Source organism: Vulpes lagopus, chromosome 8 (assembly GCF_018345385.1).
Source record: "Vulpes lagopus strain Blue_001 chromosome 8, ASM1834538v1, whole genome shotgun sequence".
NCBI classification, from domain to species: domain Eukaryota; kingdom Metazoa; phylum Chordata; class Mammalia; order Carnivora; family Canidae; genus Vulpes; species Vulpes lagopus.
This window is the reverse complement of record NC_054831.1, coordinates 131,088,366-131,108,105: the sequence shown is the minus strand read 5'-3', so window position 1 is coordinate 131,108,105 and position 19,740 is coordinate 131,088,366. Positions and strand designations below refer to the sequence as shown.

Below are 19,740 nucleotides of genomic sequence, written 5' to 3'. Positions count from 1 at the left end.
GTTTGTTTTGGTCATTTCATATTCTGTGTGTTACTCAGTTCCTAAACACTTACATTGTCGTGTAAATCTCCTTTATGCATTTCATCCTGTTGAAGATTCTTCTGGAGACAGGACTGGTGCTTCAGAGCTGCTTCACAGCTGTTGTTTTAGAATCTCTCTTGCTTGGGTTTCCAAAGGCTCCTTTCCTCTTGGTGTGAGATCGGATTACATGCATTCCCTGTCTTATTCTTTGTAATTTTGCTCCTATGAGAGTACACCTTCCAGTAGCTTCCTGAGGAAAAGCATAAGGGAGAAAACTGAGTCCTTACATATCAGAACTTGTCTTTTTTTTTTTTTTTTTTTCCTATACTCTACCAGTCTGGCTAAGTTGGAAATCATTTTTGTTTTCTACAGTTTTTGTCAGTGTTGCTGTAGAGAAACTGGCTGCTGTCCTATTTCTTGATCCTTTATGTGAAAGATTTCTTTTCCATTTTTGAAGCTTGTAGAATCTTCTTTGACCTTAATGGTTTGAAATTTCACAGTGATGTTCTCGGGTGTGGATCTTTCTTCATCCACTGTGCTGGGTGCCTTTCACTTCCTCCCCCGAGCATGTCTGTTGCTCAGGTGGGACAATCTCCTATCCTGGACTTGTCTTCTAGTTTTCTTTCTTTCCTGTTTATCTCTTTCATGTGTCCTGGGTGTGTTGTTTGTTTGTGGGATTTCAACTTTGCCTTCCAACCTTCCTGTTACGTTTTGCCCTTATTTGATATTCGTGTTACGTAGTTTTCTCGAGTGTCTGGCGATCCTTGGCATCTGCTCATATTGAAGATTAGGACACCAAAGAGCTATTTGGAAGATTACTTGGATGGGCAGCCATGTGTGATTATAGGTACTCTGGGAGTTGGGAGGATAGGGCTAGAGCTCAGTAAACTCTAACTCAGCCCCCCTATTTCAATTATGTGCCTGTTGTGTCCCTGTCTTCTTTTGTGTCCACATCTGTTTTACCCTCTTGAGAAAATAAACCTCTAGTCTACTGTGGGGGTGAAGGGAGGAAATCACCTTGCTGAGCAGAGAGTGAGAGGGAACCCCAGGATCTAACTGCCTCCTGCAGAGACCTTCATCCCTGGTGGCCCAGGTCCCTGTTCTGGGGAGCTGTGTGCTGTGAACTGGCTTGCTTCCCGGTTTTCCTTACTGCCCTCTGCTTTCTGTTCTAAAATTGTGTTTTAGTTTTCTTTTCTTTATTTTTGTCGTTAGTGATTTGTACCTTTAAAAAGCCAACTTTTATTGTGAATTTTTTAGGAGTAAATGGAGTAAATATATGTGCTCAATCCTTCATTTCTGGGATCCCTGGATGGCATAGCGGTTTGGCGCCTGCCTTTGGCCCAGGGCGTGATCCTGGAGACCCGGGATCGAATCCCACGTCGGGCTTCCGGTGCATGGAGCCTGCTTCTCCCTCTGCCTGTGTCTCTGCCTCTCTCTCTCTCTCTCTCTGTGACTATCATAAACAAATAAAAATTAAAAAAATTTTTAAAAAAAATGAATTAGAAGAATTTTTAAAAAAAAAAAAAATCCTTCATTTCTAACCAAAATTATTTTTTTTCTTAATACCTTATATCCTTTTTGAGTGAGACTCAACCACCAAGTACCATTTGGACTTAATCTCTTTCTGGCCTTTTTTTCCATGCATTTTATTCTTGCAGAAAAGTGGTCATATAATATACAGAATTTTATGCCCTGTTTTATGAAAAAATAGCATTCATAACATTTTCTCGCTGTTGCTATAAATTTCATAAGCACCATTCAGATGCAGAGCATTCTTTTTCTTTTTTAATAAATTAATTTTTATTGGTGTTCAATTTACCAACATACAGCAGAGCATTCTCTTGTGTGGGTTAAATGGTCAACTTTAAGGATAAAATTTTCCTCAAATATTTTATTATTGTAACATGACAGTGGATTTTTATGTAGTTCTGTGCACATTTTAATTTTTTTTCTTAGTCAATATTCCTGTAAGTGAAACTACTGACTCAAAGGTTATGAATACTTAAAGGCTCTTAATGTATTCCTAATTGTACCAATGCAGCTTTTCCAGCACTGAATTAGTATTCATCTTGATGTCCTTATACAATCAAGGATTATTAGTTTTTACTTCTTAACGTACAGATTAAAAATGTTTTTTTTATTGTAAGTTGCTTTTCTTTTACTGCAACTAATAGTTTCTACCAATTTTTCTCTTGTAATATATTTGTCTATTTATTAGACTCTCTGTGTTTTCTTTTGTCGATTTGTGTAGACTAAGGAAGGTATTTCTTCCTCACATACACTTCCCGACACAGGTAGGCCTGAACTACCACACACAGGTTGCTTCAGAGTCTGAATTCTCAGAATTTCCATGGTTTTAAGTAGGAGGGTGATAGGAGGAAGCTAAGTAAGTATCAGTCCCTTGTGTCCTTCCTTGTACATGGACAAGCTTTAGCATTTGCAGCTTCAGCTATGATAGGCATGAGGAAAACATTACGATTGTAAGGGAAATCTAAATAAAAGGGAGCTGTGTCATGGATAAGAAGACTCAGGATGTCGAAGGTGTTAATTCTCCCACATTCGTCAGCAGCAGAGTCATTGTAATACCATCAAGATCCCAGTAGGGTTGTTTTTTTTTTTTTTTGTTTTGTTTTGTTTTTTTTTGGTGAGACCTGATATGCTAACTTAAAATTTTACATGGGCCATTTATTGTAGGAATAGGCAAGACACTCTGAAATAACTTCCCCCTTCTAAATGTCAAGAGCAAAGGACTAGAACAGAAACAGACCCATGCTTACCTGAACCTTGATAAACAAGAGAGGAAATCTTACAGAGCAGAGGAAAGTTTTCAGGAAACAGCACTAGGACAGCTGGGTATCCATGGAAAAAATGGATTCAAAATTGGACCTTGTCTCACATCACACACGAATGTCAGTTCAGGGTTGATGAAAGACCTCAATGTGAAAGGCAAAGTCAGAGCTTTCAGAAGAAAATGCGGGAGACTATCTTAGATAAATGCAGGGGTTCCTTAAAAGTTAAGAAGGAAATTATTTGACAGATTGGGCCATATTAAGATTAGAACTTTTAATCAAAAGGCATAAAGCAAGTGAAAACAAACTAGGAAAGAAGCTTTATAAAATATATGACTAGTAAAGGATTCAGATTCAGAATATATGCATTCTGTGTGTGTGTGTGTGTGTCCTCCAACTCGGTAAAAAAGACAGTATAGGGATGCCTGGGTGGTTTAGTCAAGTGTCCAGCTCTTGATCTCAGCTCAGGTCTTATCTCAGGGTCATGAGTTCAGGCCTCACGTTGGGCTCCACACTGGGCATGGAGCTGGCTTTTTAAAAAAAGAAAGAAAGAATAAAAAACTACAGAAATGACTAAAAGGGCACTATTTTTTTTTTTTTCTTTTTCATTAGAGCCAGTGAGCAGGAGCAGAGGGGAGAGGCAGAGGGATGGGCTCAATCCTAGGTCTCTGAAATCATAACCTAAGCCAAAGTCAGATGCTTGTGTGACTGAGCCACACTATTTTCTTTTACTGACACCCCCAAACACTATTGAACAGGAAACTCAAATGATTAAATATATGAAAAGTTGTTTATTATTAATCAGAGAAATAAATGGAAAATTACTTGCCAGATTAGCAAGATTTTAAATCTAATAATACCAAGTGTTGGTGAGAATGTGGAACAGTGGAAGTTTTATACACTGCTAGAAACATTTTAGGAAATAATTCAGTATCATCCAGCAAAGCTGAGCTGATATCCCCTAGAATTCTATGATTCCATTTTCTATGATATATATACCGTTAAATTAAATACACACCAGGAGACAAGTATAAGAATATTCAGGATAGCATTGCTTATGACAGCAGAAAACTGGAAGTGACCCAGAAAGTCCCAGAGCAGTAGAATAGATAAATTAGTTGTGGTATATTAGACATGACAGTACTCTAAGGGATGGTTTACAGTGAAAGAAACAGAGCCACATGTACAGGGATAGATCTCAAAATACTTTGAGTAAAGAAGCAAGTGGTAATTCAAAAACACAAAGCTAAACAGTAATGCCATTTAGAAATCCTACAGAACTGGTAAGGATTATTTAAAAAGCTGGGAATGATGAACACAAAAACCAAGGCAGTAGGGAGTTTCGGAGAAGACACTAAGTTGTGATCAGTAGAAGATAAAGGGACTTCTCTTCCAGGTCCCCTTCTCTGCGGGGCGTCTGCTGCTCCCTCTGCCCCTCCCCCCTGCTCCTGCTTGCTCACTCTTGCAAAAATAAATAAAATCCTTAAAAACAAGATATATGGGGCAGCCCTGGTGGCTCAGTGGTTTAGCGCCACCTTCACCCCAGCGCCTGATCCTGGAGACTCAGGATCCAGTCCCATGTCGGGCTCCCTACATGGAGCCTGCTTCTCCCTCTGCCTGTGTCTCTGCCTCTCTCTCTCTCTCTCTCTCTGTGTCTCATGAATAAATAAACAAAATCTTTAAATAAAAATAAAAGATATACTGAGCCTAGGTGGCTCAGTGGTTTAGTGCTGCCTTCGGCCCAGGCGTGACCCTGGAGCCAGAATTGAGTCCCCCGTCGGGCTCCCTGCATGGAGCCTGTTTCTCCCTCTGCCTGTGTCTCTGCCTCTCTCCCTCTCTGTCTCTCTGTCTCTCTCTCTGTCTCTCTCTCTCTCTCTCTCTGTGTGTCTCATGAATAAATAAATAAATCTTTAAAAACGGGGGGGGGGGGGCAGCCCCGGTGGCTTAGCGGTTTAGCACCGCCTTCACCCAGGGTGTTATCTTGGAGACCCAGGATCGAGTCCCACATCGGGCTCCCTGCATGGAGCCTGCTTCTCCCTCTGCCTGTTTGTCTCTCCTTCTCTCTGTGTCTCTAATAAATAAAATTAAAAAAAAAAAGATATACTTAATAGCAAAGTAATTTTTAAAATACAGATATAGGGCAAGCCCGAGTGGCTCAGTGATTTAGCACCGCCTTCAGCCCAGGGCCTGCCTGGTCCTGGAGACCCAAGATCGAGTCCCACGGCAGGCTCCCTGCGTGGAGCCTGCTTCTCCTCTGCCTGTGTTTCTGCCTCTCTGTGTGTGTGTCTCATGAATAAATAAATAAAATCTTTTTTTTTAAGGTGCTTTTTAAAAAAATAAATAATAAAACAAAAAACAGATGTAAAGTACGAGGAATAATTAAGGAAAGGCAAAGCAGGAGGCTCCAGGCAGACAGAGGCATTGTTTTTTTTCCCGGCTTTGGTGATTAGAAACTTGATTATAACAGGCAGTAATAAACAGTTTACTTTTTGGAGGCTAACTTGTGTAGAGATTTTATTTCCGTTTTAAAAAGCCTTTTGTAAGTGTACAGGAAGCAAGTGGTTAATATGGAGGAATTCATCCCCCACCCCCATCCCCAGTCCTTAATGCCACTTTTCCTCCAGCTGAACATGTGTCCTGATGGTATCACGTATCAAGCCGGGTCTTCTGGGTGGTATAGTTTTACTGTATCCACTTTATAAACTGGTGCCTTCATTGGCTTTCAAACTGATCACTGGACTTACTGGATTTTCATATTTAACTCGCCTGTTTCATGCTTTGCCTTGGGTTTGCCTGAACATAGGAAACAAGGCACAGAATGACAGATATATTTCCAAAGCTTTTTGTGAGGCTTTTGAAACAAAAATCAGTAATGTCTAAATAAATAAATGCAGATTAAAATTTTAAAAATCCATAATATCTTATGTTAATGTGCTTTAGCTCAGGTTCAGATTGAAGGAGACTTCCTGGCATGTTCTTTCTCTATACTTGAGGAGCAGCCCATGGACATGCTTCTGGGACTGGACATGCTGAAGCGGCATCAGGTAGTTAAGAGCTTTGCTTTCCTTTTGCGTCAGCATTTTGTATGTTACATGGTTATTAGCACATCGTTTCCCTCCGTTGTGTACACCAGAAAACTGAGAAGTCCTGGCTTCTGCAACCTGGAAGGGTCCCTGAACTGAGGATGTCATCATGCATGGTTTGAAATTATGTATCAGTAGAAATAGAATCTCTTCTTGTGAAATCTTTCTGAATCTTTTAAATCTTGCCATCTGTTTGAGATTATAACAGGCAACTTTGTTCTCTTGTGTTATTTTTAGTTTCTGATGAGAACTCAGGTAATTTTTGTTGGGTTTGTAGGGCTCTGGACAACACATGATGGTAAGGGGCAAAAGGAGAAGCGGGGAGAGAATGAATCTTCAGTAGACTCCATGTCCAGTGCAGAGCCCGACGTGGGGCTCAACCTCACAACCCTGATACCATGACCTGAACCGAAATCAAGAGTCAGACACTTGACTGACTGAGCCTCCCAGGTGCCTCCATGATGGTGATTTTACTGCAAGTATACGTTTTAGTAAATCCTTACCAGCTAGGCAGTCAGGAAGAAGAGCTACTACAGGATTAAGGAAGGAATCCAATGAGACATTGAGAGTAGAAATGTTTATTTAGTACAGGGAGAATGATTTATAAATATATTTGCTTATAATATTTATATTTCTACTCTGAAACCTAATAATTTGTTTAAAGATAAAGTCTTCTGATTGAAGAATCAATTAGTGTCCCCTGGGTAATGAGATTTTACACAGCAGGATTTCCGATCCAGTCAATATTTTTATGTCACTAATACTCTTTAAAGAGATTTTTATTAATAAATCCCTATAAAGCATACTGCGGGCACCTGGGTGGCTCCGTGGTTGAGTGTCTCTGCCTTTGGCTCAGGTCATGATCTTGGGGTCCTGGGATCAAGTCCCATATCAGGTTCACCGCAGGGAGCCTGCTTCTCCCTTTGCCTGTGTCTCTGCCTCTCTCTGTCTCATGAATAAACAAATAAAATCTTTAAAAATTTTTGCAATAATAGTCTATTTTAAGTGCAGAATTTTAAGTAGAAGGGGTGAGTGAATCATTGTGTTAATAAAACCCAATTTATTGTCATCTCTCTGTGTTTGTTAGTCATGATATAGACCAGTGTTCTTCAACCTAGTAGGTATAAAACATGTATGTGTATACTGTCTATGTCAAGGATTAAGAAAAATACACAGAAAAGGAGGGTAGCGTAAGTATGAAATAAAGAATACTTTTATAGAGGTGGCCTTGCCCAAATACCACTTTTGAGACCATTGGTATTGAGTTTAAATATAAGTTATACTTTATGCAATAAGCAAAATGTAAATAGTAATGTAAATGTGAATGTATAAATAGTGTGTCTCAGCTTTTAAGAAAAAGTCACTTACATATTTCTAAAAAGTGGGACTGCTGATTATGCCTGGCCTTTTTCCAAATTTTGTACAGTGATGTGTATTACATTTAAATTCAGAAATGAACAGGGGTCGGGTTAGACAAGTAAGTGTCAACTGCATCCTATAAAGAGAATTCTGCTAAAACTTTACTTTAAATATTTGCATATTAAATACAATTTAAATATTTAAATTCATGATAATTTTTCTGCATGGCCTTTTATCCACTATTGTCAGCCTTTGGTTTCTTTCTTCTAAGTGTTCCATTGACCTCAAGAAAAATGTACTCGTGATCGGCACCACAGGCTCTCAGACCACCTTCCTTCCTGAGGGAGAGTTACCAGAGTGTGCCCGATTGGCATATGGGGCAGGGCGAGAGGACGTGCGGCCAGAGGAGATTGCAGACCAAGAATTAGCAGAAGCTCTTCAAAAATCCGTAGAGGATGCAGGTATTTGCAGTGGCCAAGCTCTCGAATAACTTTGTTGTTATTGGTCGGTGAGCAAGGGAGGTTGGAGATTCAGAGGGGATAATTTCTAATCCGTGTCATCGTCCTGTCATGGATGTATTCCTTGTCCTCTCACCACCGCCTCCTATCTCTGAATACAATATAGACGACCTCGGTCTTTCGACAGATCCATTGCTGTGTTATTAGGTACATCGGGGAGTTATTTGCTTAAGCACATTTTGGTAAGGCTTCCTAAAAAATCTTGTGGGTTTTTTTTTGTTGTTGTTTTTTGTTTTTTCCCCCTAACAAAATTTCCTACAGGGGTGCCTGGCTGGCTCAGTCAGTTAAGTGTCTGACTCTACATCTCAGCTCAGGTCTTGATCTCAGAATTGAGAGTTCAAGCTCCGCTTTGGGCTCCATGTTGGGTGTGGCACCTACTTTAAAAAAAAAAAAAGATTACAGTAAGCAGACATTTCCTTTTGAGTTCTACAGTTTCCCTGAAATTTTATTTTCCTTTTCTTAGGCCCATTTCCTTTGAAGGATAGCATTGTCGTTGTGACTAAGCAGTCCTGACCTTTTTAATATCTCCCTAAAGTGCCGCCACCAAAGACAACCACCAATAAGACACATAATTGAATAGTAATCAGACACAGTGTTTATGCTTTTAATGAGATTGCGTAGTGTGTCCTTGGGCCAAATTAGAACAGTATGTCAGCTGTTGACATGGTGATACCTAATCATTTTTCCCTAAGTTTGAATTGTCATGGCTTGTTTAAATCTAAAGACCAAGTCAAGTTTTCTGGGTTAACTGGAAGGACACATTTTTGCTGAAATCCTACCTCCATGGCATCATTTTCCCCCATCTGTTATAAAACAGTGACTCTGGGATACATTTTCTAGAAGCTAAAGAGGATTAACTTTTAAGTTGGGGTTATTTTATTTTAAAGTCTTGAGCTATAATTATTCATCAGTGACTAATATCACGCACAGTGTTTTCTGGTATAGTAAAATGTATTAGAGCTACAAGTCCAGGGAATAGCTTTCTTGTAAAGACAAAAGAGATTGGAGCTTTAAAAATAGCCAGGTTTTGCCAGTGTTTTTAACTTAGAGAACATCCAGAGATCTAGCCCTGAGCCTCTTTAAAATGGGTGTGGGTAGCAGGCAGTTTTCCAATCTGGCCTTTTTTTATAATCTAGTCACACCTTTTGGCACCTTTGAGTTTAAATATAAAGTACAGCTTTGGTTATGATTTAACTGTCTTGCAGGAAGGGGAAAATTCTGAACAACCAGTCAGAGACTAAATTAATAGTTTTAATCTTCCCTGCAAGGCAAGCATGACTGAGTTTGACATACCCACTTAGAAGGTTTTACCTGTTTTTAGTAACTTGTCAGTCATAATAGTAGGTATTCATAAAATGAAGATGTATTACCATCTTGTGAAATCTCTGTTTTTCCCCCACAATTTCGTATTTTTATTTGAGAAGCACTAGCTGATGATAGCAATGCTTTCTAACCTACTAACAGTTACCTTCTTTGGGTAATTACCTTCTTATAATAAAAAGTTTAGGAGATTAAAATAGAAACCACAGGTGTTTTCAGGCGCAGTGAAGAGAATATGCCAATTGAAAGGATTAAAAGGAGGAGCACCTGGCTGGCTCAGTCGGTAGACTGTGCTACTCCTGATCTCTCTCGGGGTCATGAGCTTGAGCCCCACGCTGGGCAAAGAGATTAAGAACATTAAAAATAAAATTAAATATATTTTTTGAAGGATTGAAAGGAAATGGTTTTGTTTTGTTTTTTTCCTCATGTGACCTTTTGTTACAATACGTGACTTGTACTAATTTTTGTAATGTTTAAATAGTGGAATAATTCTACATCAGGTCCTATTTGTTTGGAACACCCGACTTCCCAGTATCATCACAAGCAAGACTCTGGACAGGGTAGATGAAAGTATTTTTACTAAAAACTGTTTCTTTGGTGGAGACCTTATACCAGAGTGCCTTTATCTTTTCTATCAATGGAAAAATGAACCAGAATAGGAGCTATATCTAATACATCTTCTAAAAACTGGCTAAAAAGTAAGTTAAGCCAGGATAATCCAGTTTGGTTTGTTTTTCTTCTAAAAATAAATCTCCACTGAGAAGGAGATTTGGAAAGTTACTGTTACAAGTGTTCGTTCACCTTTAAGATTTCCATACCGTGTGATTCCATCTATGGGTCTTCTGTTCTCCACCCGTCCCACATGTCTGCCCGTGAATGCCATGTGTGTGGGTGTGTGAAGTTCATTTCTTTCCAAGTTCTATTGAAAAATCTGTTGAAGTTGACACATTGCTTTATGTATTGTGAGAGAATTAAACCAACCAGACTACCGAAACATTCCCTAAGCTTGACTCTACCAGTTCCTGATTGTAAAGGTGGCAGAGGAATGGAGACAAACCCTGCATGCTGTGTGGTTTGCGTTGTTAACCCAAGTTTGCTTGTCTGTTTCCTAATTCAAACAGAGCGTCAGAAGCCATGATGCATGTAGTGTGTGTGTACTGCAGCTGGAGTGGGCCCCAGACCAGGTATTTATAGACACCACGTTAAGCCTTCCATCCAGTTATCGTCTGTGGTCTGAAAGTCTCTGTATCTGCAGCCGTTTTGGAATTTAGCTTCCGCCATCCATTTCACCTTGTTTAATCTGGTTACAACTAGCCTGTATATGCATCTGTGTGTTGGCATAGGGACATATCTCGCACAATTTCCTATGCAAAGTCTTCTCAACTACTGGAACAGTCCAAGGAGGGGAGGGAAATCCCAGTAAAAACGACCATTGTGAATATATCAAATCAAGAATGTCAGCACCACTGCACATTGTCATTGAGATAACTACACCCTCAGGGGTTTCGGGAGTCTCTCTCTTCTGAAAACGTGAAAGTTCTTTTTCATAGCACTGCACACAAATGCCACAGTTAGCAAAGGGTAGAAATTGTCAATCCACTGAAGAAGTGGAAGCCTAGACCAGGTGACTTGTCTAGGGACACAGGTTCACAGGATTGAGGTTTTATTCCCTCAGAAAGAAGAGCTGACACTTGGCTCTCCCATCTTTCCCTAACCTGATAGATTCTCCCCCAGAGGCATTTTGCTCTCTTTTGCCTGGAGTGTAAATTTGGGAGACGGCAGCCTGAGCTGATTTACCAAGAGAAAGAAAGTCTTTTAATACCAACCTGGGACTTCATAGGGGTTGTTTGCAGGCTGGTTGTAATTAGATACTTAGCATTCAATTTCTTCTTTTTTCCTTTTTCCTTACAAGGTGAGGTAAAAGTGGGCATGGTTTAATTAGTCTTAATATCCATTGTCCTCGTCCCTTTCTCCTATCCTGTAGTACTGACCCAGTGCTCCCTACAGTTAGGATTTAGGTCAGTGAGACCCACCATCTCAGCTGCAGGAGGACTAAGTGCTGCTTTCATAGTGAGTGCCAAACACATCGAGGCCGTGTTGACCTCATGCAGTTGTCCTAACTGGCATGCCAGTGCCAGAAGGCCATTATCACATACCCCATGCCACTCACGTGGATACTTTACATATAACACATCTTTTCTGTTGGCATTAAGTCACAACTGAACCTCTTTCAGAGCCAGTCTTAGATTGATAAATAAAACTAATAACCGTGTTTCTAGACACTAATGGATACAGTTTGCCACTGACATAAATTCTGTTTTCCTATTTACCTCTAAGCTATCAGATTGTTTTGCAAGAAGTCAGTAACTTTCTGACATAGTGCCTTATCTTCTCATGCTGTTAACCAGTGTTGCGTTAGAATGATTTAGAGCTGTTTGAATCCTAACTGGATTGCTTCATGACATCTTAAGATCAGGCTGCCCACATTGGATGTTAATCAGCATGAAGCATTTAAGTCACATCTGCCCTAGTAGATTGTACTGTGAAGTAATTGTTACCAGCCTTTGACATTTAATTAAAGATCTTATACTAATTGTGTAGAGGTCAATGTTTAACTGGATCTGTGGCAAAAGGAGGATTGGAGCTGATGATTAATGGTGTCGTGAGGTGGTGTTTGAGCCTGCCGTCCTGTGAGTGCTCAATCAGTTGCAGTCAATCTAAATTGCCATTGCCTATCAAAAAACTGTTATGAACTATCTCCCTCCACTGCCAGGACTGCCACCTGCTGTGCCCTCGAAGTACCTAAGTGTTCTTACTTAGTTGTACTATGTTAATGTGATAAAGTAATTGATAATCCTTTTAAAACTTGCCCTATTTGGTAAGGTGATGATTGGATTTAATCTGTTTGACCTTTAGCTTTATTTTTGTTTGACTCCACGGTCACATAGTTTTATCCTGATTTTCAGGAAGTTTGGATAGAAATGAATTAAATATTTCTCTGCCTTCTGGAGATTCTTAAGCATATCCTCCTATCTCTTTATAATTCCCACTCTGTTCCAGATAGAGCTGGTTTTAGAATTGTCATTTAGAACCTTTGGGTTCACATTTGAAACACTAAAAGTGCATTGACGTGAGAATTATTCTAGTGCAAAGATCTTTAAAATTTGTAACATGCTTAAGAATCACCTGAGGAGCTTATTAAAAAATGCAGATTTGTGGGTTTCCTCCCATGTTGATGCTTAGCAAACATGCCAGGTGATTTCAGGGCAAGTGATAGAACACACTTGGAGAAACTCTTCCAGAGTTCTGAACTCACGGAGAGTAAAAATACATAAATATCCCTCAGCCTTGAGCACTGACCCAGCCATTATGTGGATGTTTATTAATGGTACTTAAAGAAAAATACTGAATTAGAGTGCACATGTTTTATTAAGAACACATTTATTCTGATGCTGTGATGTTAAACTGTCACCCCAGTGAGAATGGTTCTTGTGTAAGTCTATGGATATAAGACAAACCCAAGTTTAAGGACCTGATTTTGTTCTGTCCTGTATAGATTTGTATCATCTGATCATTTGGTGGCCTCTGTAACCTGCTAATTAATCTCTTTTCCTTTTTGTTCCATATAGAGAAAAGCGGTAAAGAAACTACCTCACTGGGAATGTCCTCATTACCAACTTCAGACGGATTTAACCATCCAGCCCATCGTTCAGGACAGAGTCCTGAGATTGGTGATCCTGTGAGTCTTGCTCACTCCGTCCCTGCTTCAGCCTGCCCTGTGAAGCCCAGTGACCCCGACAGCATCGAACCTAAGGCTGTGAAGGCTTTGAAGGCTTCAGCTGAATTCCAGATAACCTCTGAAAAGAAAGAACATCTTCCTCTACAGGATCTTTCTAATAGTGCTTCTTCAGCAGACAGTGCTCCAGCAGACCAGAGTCCAGCCATGCCTTTGCAGAATTCCTCCGAAGAAGCCATTGTTGCCGATAATACGGAGAAATCTGCTGAAAGAAGCACCCAGGGCCTCAGATCTCTCCACACAAGACAGCAAGCTAGTTTATCTGTCACAACTAGTAGGGTGCAAGAACCACCAGGGTTTCTAGGTGAAAAGGGTTGGTATCCAGAAAATCAGAAACTGAGTCAGGTGAATGGCCTGCAGCAGCACAAAGAACCAGGGAATCAACAGCATGGGGTTGGACAACAGAATGCTCTAAATGATCAAGAACATCTCTGTAGCACAGAGGACTTTGAAATTCTTGGAGAAAGGCAACAGAATCAACAGAAAGGTGTTGATTTGGAAACGACAATGAAAGAAGATGGGCTACAACACCATGTGGACCTTCTGGGTACAGAGGAAAATATTCTACCTTCAGGATGCTTTGGCTGCTCAAATTCAGAAACACTTATGGAAGTAGATACAGCTGAAGAGTCTCTAGTTGCTATGCTTAACTCAGCGGATGGTCAGCATGCCAGTGTCAAGAACATCGGTGCATCTGCTCTCACCTTAGATAATCCCTTGATGGAAGTAGAAACATCAAAATGTAATCCTCCTTCATCTGAAATTTTGAGTAATTCAGTTTGCACTCAGGATTTACAGCTCCCAGACAGTAATGTTGAAATGTCTGGAATAAGTAAAGAGGGTGAGGATTGCTCCCCCTCCTTGAGTCTTGGTGGCAGTTGTCAGCCCTCTGTGGAGTCAGCAGAGGAACCTTGCTCGTCTCTAACAGCAGCTTTGAAGGAACTCCATGAACTTCTGGTCATTAGTAGTAAACCAGCTTCAGAAAACACATCTGGAGAAGTTACCTATCAGTCAGAAATGATAACTGAGGGCCACACAGGTATTCAGGACCTTTCTGAAAGATGGACCCAAAGTGAGCGTCTCACAGTTACCCAGAATGAAGACCATTCACAAGTCTCCTTTCATCAGAGCATATGTGTATCGGTGAGGGCAGAAAAGTTAACAGACACTTCAAATGGTGCTGGAGTAGATGTAGTAGAAAATAGTAACATTGGGGATCTGGGTGATGGCCTAGGAACTGAGAAGGAAAGTGTCCCCAAGCCTAGGGGATCCGTAAAGGAGACCAGCTCTGCCACTCTGGCCTCAGCTAAAACGTCTAAGCAGTCACACTGCACATTAGGTGTAGACATTCCACCCCAACTCTTAGCAGGTGAGGAGGATGCAGTCAGTCACACGTCTGAGCAAATGAAGTCCTTGTCCAGTTTCATATTGGTTAAAGATTTGGGTCAGAGCACACACAAGCCGGTGACAGACAGGCCTGAGACCAGAGAAGATGTCTGTCCTGAAGCTGCAGGGCCACTTCTTGAATTTGAACCACCTCCCAGCCAGTCATCACTAAGTCCCTCCGTTCTTTCACCATTAATTTTTCCCGCTGCTGACATTGATCGCATTCTCCGTGCCGGCTTCACTTTGCAGGAAGCTCTCGGGGCTTTGCATCGAGTTGGTGGAAATGCAGACCTTGCACTTCTCGTTTTGCTAGCGAAGAACATTGTAGTTCCTACATAACCATGGAAAAGGGGGCTAGACCATACTCCATTCCCTTAAGAAAAGCTATACACGTGTACACACACACACACACACACACACACACACACCCCACTCATCACATATACGATATATGTAGAAACCTGCAAGCAGAATGTTGAGCCAGATTTTTTTTAAAGATTTTTTTCGGCCAAAGTAACTTATCTCTTGTCTGATGAATTTGTCTATTCTCTTTGTTAAAATTTGGGCCTTTTTAAATGTATTGGCAGTATGTGCATACAAAAGCTTTTTATTACCATTAAGATGATGTATTCTGGAATAAAATTGATGGTTTTGTGTATAGCATACCATTTTAGAATGAGAGTGAATGCTTTAAAAAGCAGATACCATGAGAAATCCCACCACCCATGCAGCTAAAAGCAGATTAACTTCCCATTTTGGCTGTGTCTGTGCTGTAGGCAAGGTATGGCTTGTTGGCTCAGTTGTCCATTTACAAACTGGATCACATGGTTTGGTGTTTGGAATTATACTTAGTGCTCTGTGTATTGATGATTCATCAGTTACAACAGGAAATTGAAGAATAATTGAATAATATATTCTAGAGTGGTATGTTTTTATTTGTATGGTTAGGATTTGACCTTTTTATGGAATGAGGTGGGAGGGTTTCGAACTTGGGCTGCTTTGTGCATCATAGGCTGCTGCATGGATTGCCAAGTATTTGGGGTGGGAAATGGGTTGGGAGTCAACGTCAGAGTGAAACATGGTGCTACCCAGCTAGAAAAGGGAAGAGTCTATAAATTCGTTTGCAAATGTCTTGGTGATGTTTCAAGAACTATGAGTGAAAAATAATGGCCGAAACACTGGAATTGACTAGATAGTGGGTTTGCTAGCATCTTACAGATCACACCTCAACCTTTAGTGATTAATGATGAACTTAAAGTTCTGCTAATGGGTTGATCGCCAGCAGTTTATTTCCTTTCAAAGCTCATTTACTAGGAAGTTCTTCTAAAGCTCAGGTTGAGCTGCGATCTGAGTGAAATATTGTGAAGTGGGATAACCTTGTCACTGGTTCATCTTGGTGCTTGGAATGGTCAGTCTCTTTGTTGAGTGTCCTTCATGGCACCAGAAATAGTAACTGCAGTTTCTGACTCAAGTGGCCTTGGTAGAGATTTCCATCCCTTTCTTTCCTCAGGAGTTTTCTTTTTAAAATAAGATGCATCATATTTGTGTTTACCATGTCAAGGTAGAGTGGGGCATAGTATATAGATGTATTTATTGTGGCCTTTTTTTTATATGAGGACTAGCCCTTGGAAACCATTGTCCTGTGGGCCCCACTGTGCAATAATCCTACTGGATAGATTTTAGGTAGTTTTTCCTGGAAAATAAACTCTCTTATGTACCTAGCAGGAATCTGAAATCTTGGTTTTATTGAAAAGAATTTTGAGAATGACTCCCGATTCCAAGTTCTGGTTCGCAGTGTGTTTGAAACAGATGCTTTGAGAGGGTGATTCGTGAACTTAGTGTTAAATGATTTTGTCTAAAGTCTTACTCTCTTTGAAAGCGTATTCTTTCCATCAAAATTTGAGTCATTGAGCACAATCAAAATGGAAGCTCATATCTCAGGAGTTTTTGAAATGTTAATTTGGGGGCACTTAGAGACATTTCTCTTCTACCCTATTCCATCTTCTTTTCTTTTTGCTGTGATATTTGTATGTGTGTTATGAGACTTTAGTGATGTGATGGAAAGTCACATAGATTCATCATGATCCTGACGTTAGGAGATGGTTGACAGAAGGAATTGTGGTTTACTGTTTTCAAGAGGGCGCTTGAAACAGCGGGTCACCCAGCTTGTCTTTAAGATGTTCTTTCAGATGATCCTGTTGCAGACCCTTTTTGCCTGCCCCACACCAAAGATGTAAGATGCACTAGGAAACTGCATATAGGATTTCTGTCAACCGACTCTTAAGAGCTGTGATTGTAATTAAGTAGTTGGTGCTATGATTGAAGCAAAATCCAATAGCAATGCAATGGCCCCCTGTATTTGCTTTATGGGTGATAATTGGGAATTTATTCTAAGCTTATAAATCTTTAGGGTCAGGTTGGAGTGAGGTGGGGGAAGTTATCAATGACAGCAGACTTCTCCAAAAAAGCCTGTGTGTGAAGATGGGCCTCATCGTCTTCGGTGTGGGCAGTGGTGCACTGCTCAGGCTTGGCCGCTCAGTTTTCACAGTGCAGAGATTTGGGGATCAATCCCAGGTGGAATACAGAATATCAACCCGGAAAAGGTTTTATTATAATAGCTTTTTACATATGTATATTTATTTTTAGGAGAAAATTGAATAGGCCTATAGTTGTACATGCATTCTTGTTAGGAGTACTTTGAATGAGCTGAACCCACTTGCCAATTATCCTTTTCTTTTTTCATCATTTATTTTTTTAATGTATAATTGCTTTCAATTTTTAAAACCGTATTTCCTGTCCCATCATTTATATGAAAGTAAAATTGTTGATATCTGTTAGGATTTTGAATCATTTTAAATTTTGCAGTTCTTAAAACACAAAGGGAATTAAGGAACATGACACTAGTGAAACTTCATTGTCAGTTTTATTAAAAGTGCAGAAATTTGGGGCGCTTGGCTGTCTCAGTTGGAAGAACATGCGACCCTTGATCTCAGGGTCGTGAGTTCAAGCCTCACGTTGGGTGTAGAGATTACTAAAAAAAATGTTTTAGAAGTCAAACTTTTTTTAAAAATGAAATTTAAGATTAACTTCTCTAAAAATAAGATAAAATCATTGTGAACTCCTCTGGTGGCCAACAAAATAGTTACTGGTCAGCCGTGCATAGTAATGGGCCATTTTACTGGACAGCTTCTTTGCCATAACCAGTAATGGATGGTTTTGTGGTCAGCACTCACCTCCAAGGGTGGTCTGTTTATTCACCAAAGAGAGGAGAAGATTGTCCTGTATGACTTGCAGTTTACCCTAAGCTGATTGGCATGTGTAGCAATGTGCTTGGTGACCAGACAGCTATGCCTAGGCTGTAGATTTTGCCCATTGGAGCTGGTAAAAATGATTCCTCCTGTACATGTTTAGGCCTCTAGACATCAGCCAGCCTTCATCCCACAGTTTGGCCCTTAGCCATCAACATATAAAGATAGCCAGTTGCTTGGCAAAGAGAACTGGAGAGATGGTGGGTGTCTGTTAAAACTGTTCTTCCTCGGAGCCTATGAAACCTCCCAGAGCTCCGTGTCTCCATATGTACTAAAGGAAGACACAACCCATGTGTTTTTTCCCAAAGCATTTCTCCAGCGAGAGAGGGTTGCATAAAAATGGAAAGATCTATGAAACTCTGTGTCACTGAGTTTTATGATAACTAGTTAAAATGGAATCCGCCTGTTCTTCCCCTAGCACAGCTTTCTATCTCTAGTAAAAGCCATAAAAACTTAGTTGGTTTAACCATCAGCTCATGTGTATATATACATGTGTGATTGACAAATACCCTACAGTTAATTTTTTATCTACAGATATATTCTCCATTTAAGGTGGCTTTTATCCCACCATGTATATAAAAATAGCCTTGCAAATAGCTGGCCAGGAATGTTGCAGTGCATTCCGACTTCCTTTTCCTTCCTGTTTGCCACCTGTAATGAGAGCAAGCAGGATAATTGAACTATGTATTTCAAACTTGTTATCACTGGCAACATATCCTAAGAGAAGCTAATTAGATTATGCATTCTTCCATTCTCTAGCACAAGCACCAAAAAGCCAAATTTCTCCTTTGAATTTGGTAACTTAGTATAGTCTGTGGCTGAGCTAGAAAGAAACTGTTATTAAGAGTTTCCCTTCCCAGAAGATGGAATGTTAACCTTTTGTGTTAGGAGTTCGGTAACATAAAAATAGCTTTTTTTTCTGAAAGAGTTAAAAAACACCAATTCCTCTTAAGAAAGTAAATTTGAAGCATGTCCTTGAGAACTAGAAATGTAAAATCATGGCTTGAGTTCTATACCTTAGAGGGCTCTCAGTGAAGTGTTCCTAGGAGTTCATTGAATAAATAAATTAGGGGTAAACCTTTGATGTACTTGATTTTCTCTTGTGCCTTAGTTTCTCCAAATAGAAGCATCACATTTTGGTGGGAAATAAAAGTGGAAGTATTGGGGGGGGACGGGGGGGATTTGAAAATGGCCTTCCTAGAGATAGAGGCGTGCATGGAGTGGTCCTAAGACTCACCTTCATTGTCAATTCAGAATTACCCTGCATCAAATCTTTAGATTTCCCTAGATAGAAGAATTACAGTAGGGCGTTTTTGCATCAGGAGTACCAAAAAGTGGTTTCTAGGTGTTTATTATGTTCTTTGTTGCACTGTCTGTATTGTGGTGGTTAAGACAAAGTCCAAGAAAATGTATCTGGTACTCTTGAAGGCTCTATACAGAATGAGTCTTTGAATAAGATTTCATTGACTCGTGAGACGCCTGGCTGGCTCAGTCGGTAGAACATGGAACTCTTGATCTTGGGATTGTGAGCCCTATGTTGGGGGTAGAGTTTACTTAAAAAAAAAAAAAAAAGTTTATTGATTCATCAAACATTAAGTGCCTGTGTGCCAGGTACTGGGGAGCACTGGGGTTACAGGAGTGACTAAATCAAGATTGGAAGCCTGCCCTCGTGAAGTCCTATCTAGTTAGGAGGTAATGAAACAAATTTTGGCATTAAGGGCAAGATCTCTTTTTGCCTATTGGCAGGGTTTTATTTTTTAAGTCATACTAGAATAATTTCAGATTCAGAGGAGATTGGGAAAATCAGGCTCAGAATGGAAATAGATACTATGAACCTAAAATTGCTCTAAAAGAGTTTTTAAAATTATTTTTCTAAATAGAATCAGAAACAAACAAAAAGGTGGGGTTTTTTTTTAGGATTTTATTTATTTATTCATGAGAGAAACAGAGGCAGAGACACAGGCAGAAGCAGGCTCCATATGCAGGAAGCCTGACATGGGACTCAATCCCAGGTCTCCAAGATCAGGCCCTCTGCTGAAGGCGGCGGTAAACCGCTGAGCCACCCGGGCTGCCCAACAAAAAATGTTCTAACGTTTGATAGAAATACTTGAAGAGAGCAGTATAAATTATTTGGAAATACTATATGCTGCTAGGGGGCAG

General features: G+C 40.1%; 1 protein-coding gene across 5 annotated transcripts in view; it reads left to right on the top strand.

Annotated features, from left to right (window-relative positions):
* The window catches only part of DDI2 (DNA damage inducible 1 homolog 2), a 40,346-nt gene extending 21,060 nt beyond the window's left edge, over positions 1-19,286 (top strand). For 2 of the 5 annotated variants that reach the window (XM_041765736.1, XM_041765738.1), the window contains exons 7-9: positions 5,751-5,854; positions 7,524-7,713; positions 12,720-19,286. In XM_041765736.1, coding sequence (XP_041621670.1) covers positions 5,751-5,854; positions 7,524-7,713; positions 12,720-14,611 — 2,186 coding nt within the window. In that variant the 3' untranslated portion in view covers positions 14,612-19,286. The other 3 variants (XM_041765741.1, XM_041765739.1, XM_041765740.1) reach the window with 3 other exon arrangements.
* The last annotated feature ends 454 nt before the right edge of the window (positions 19,287-19,740 follow it).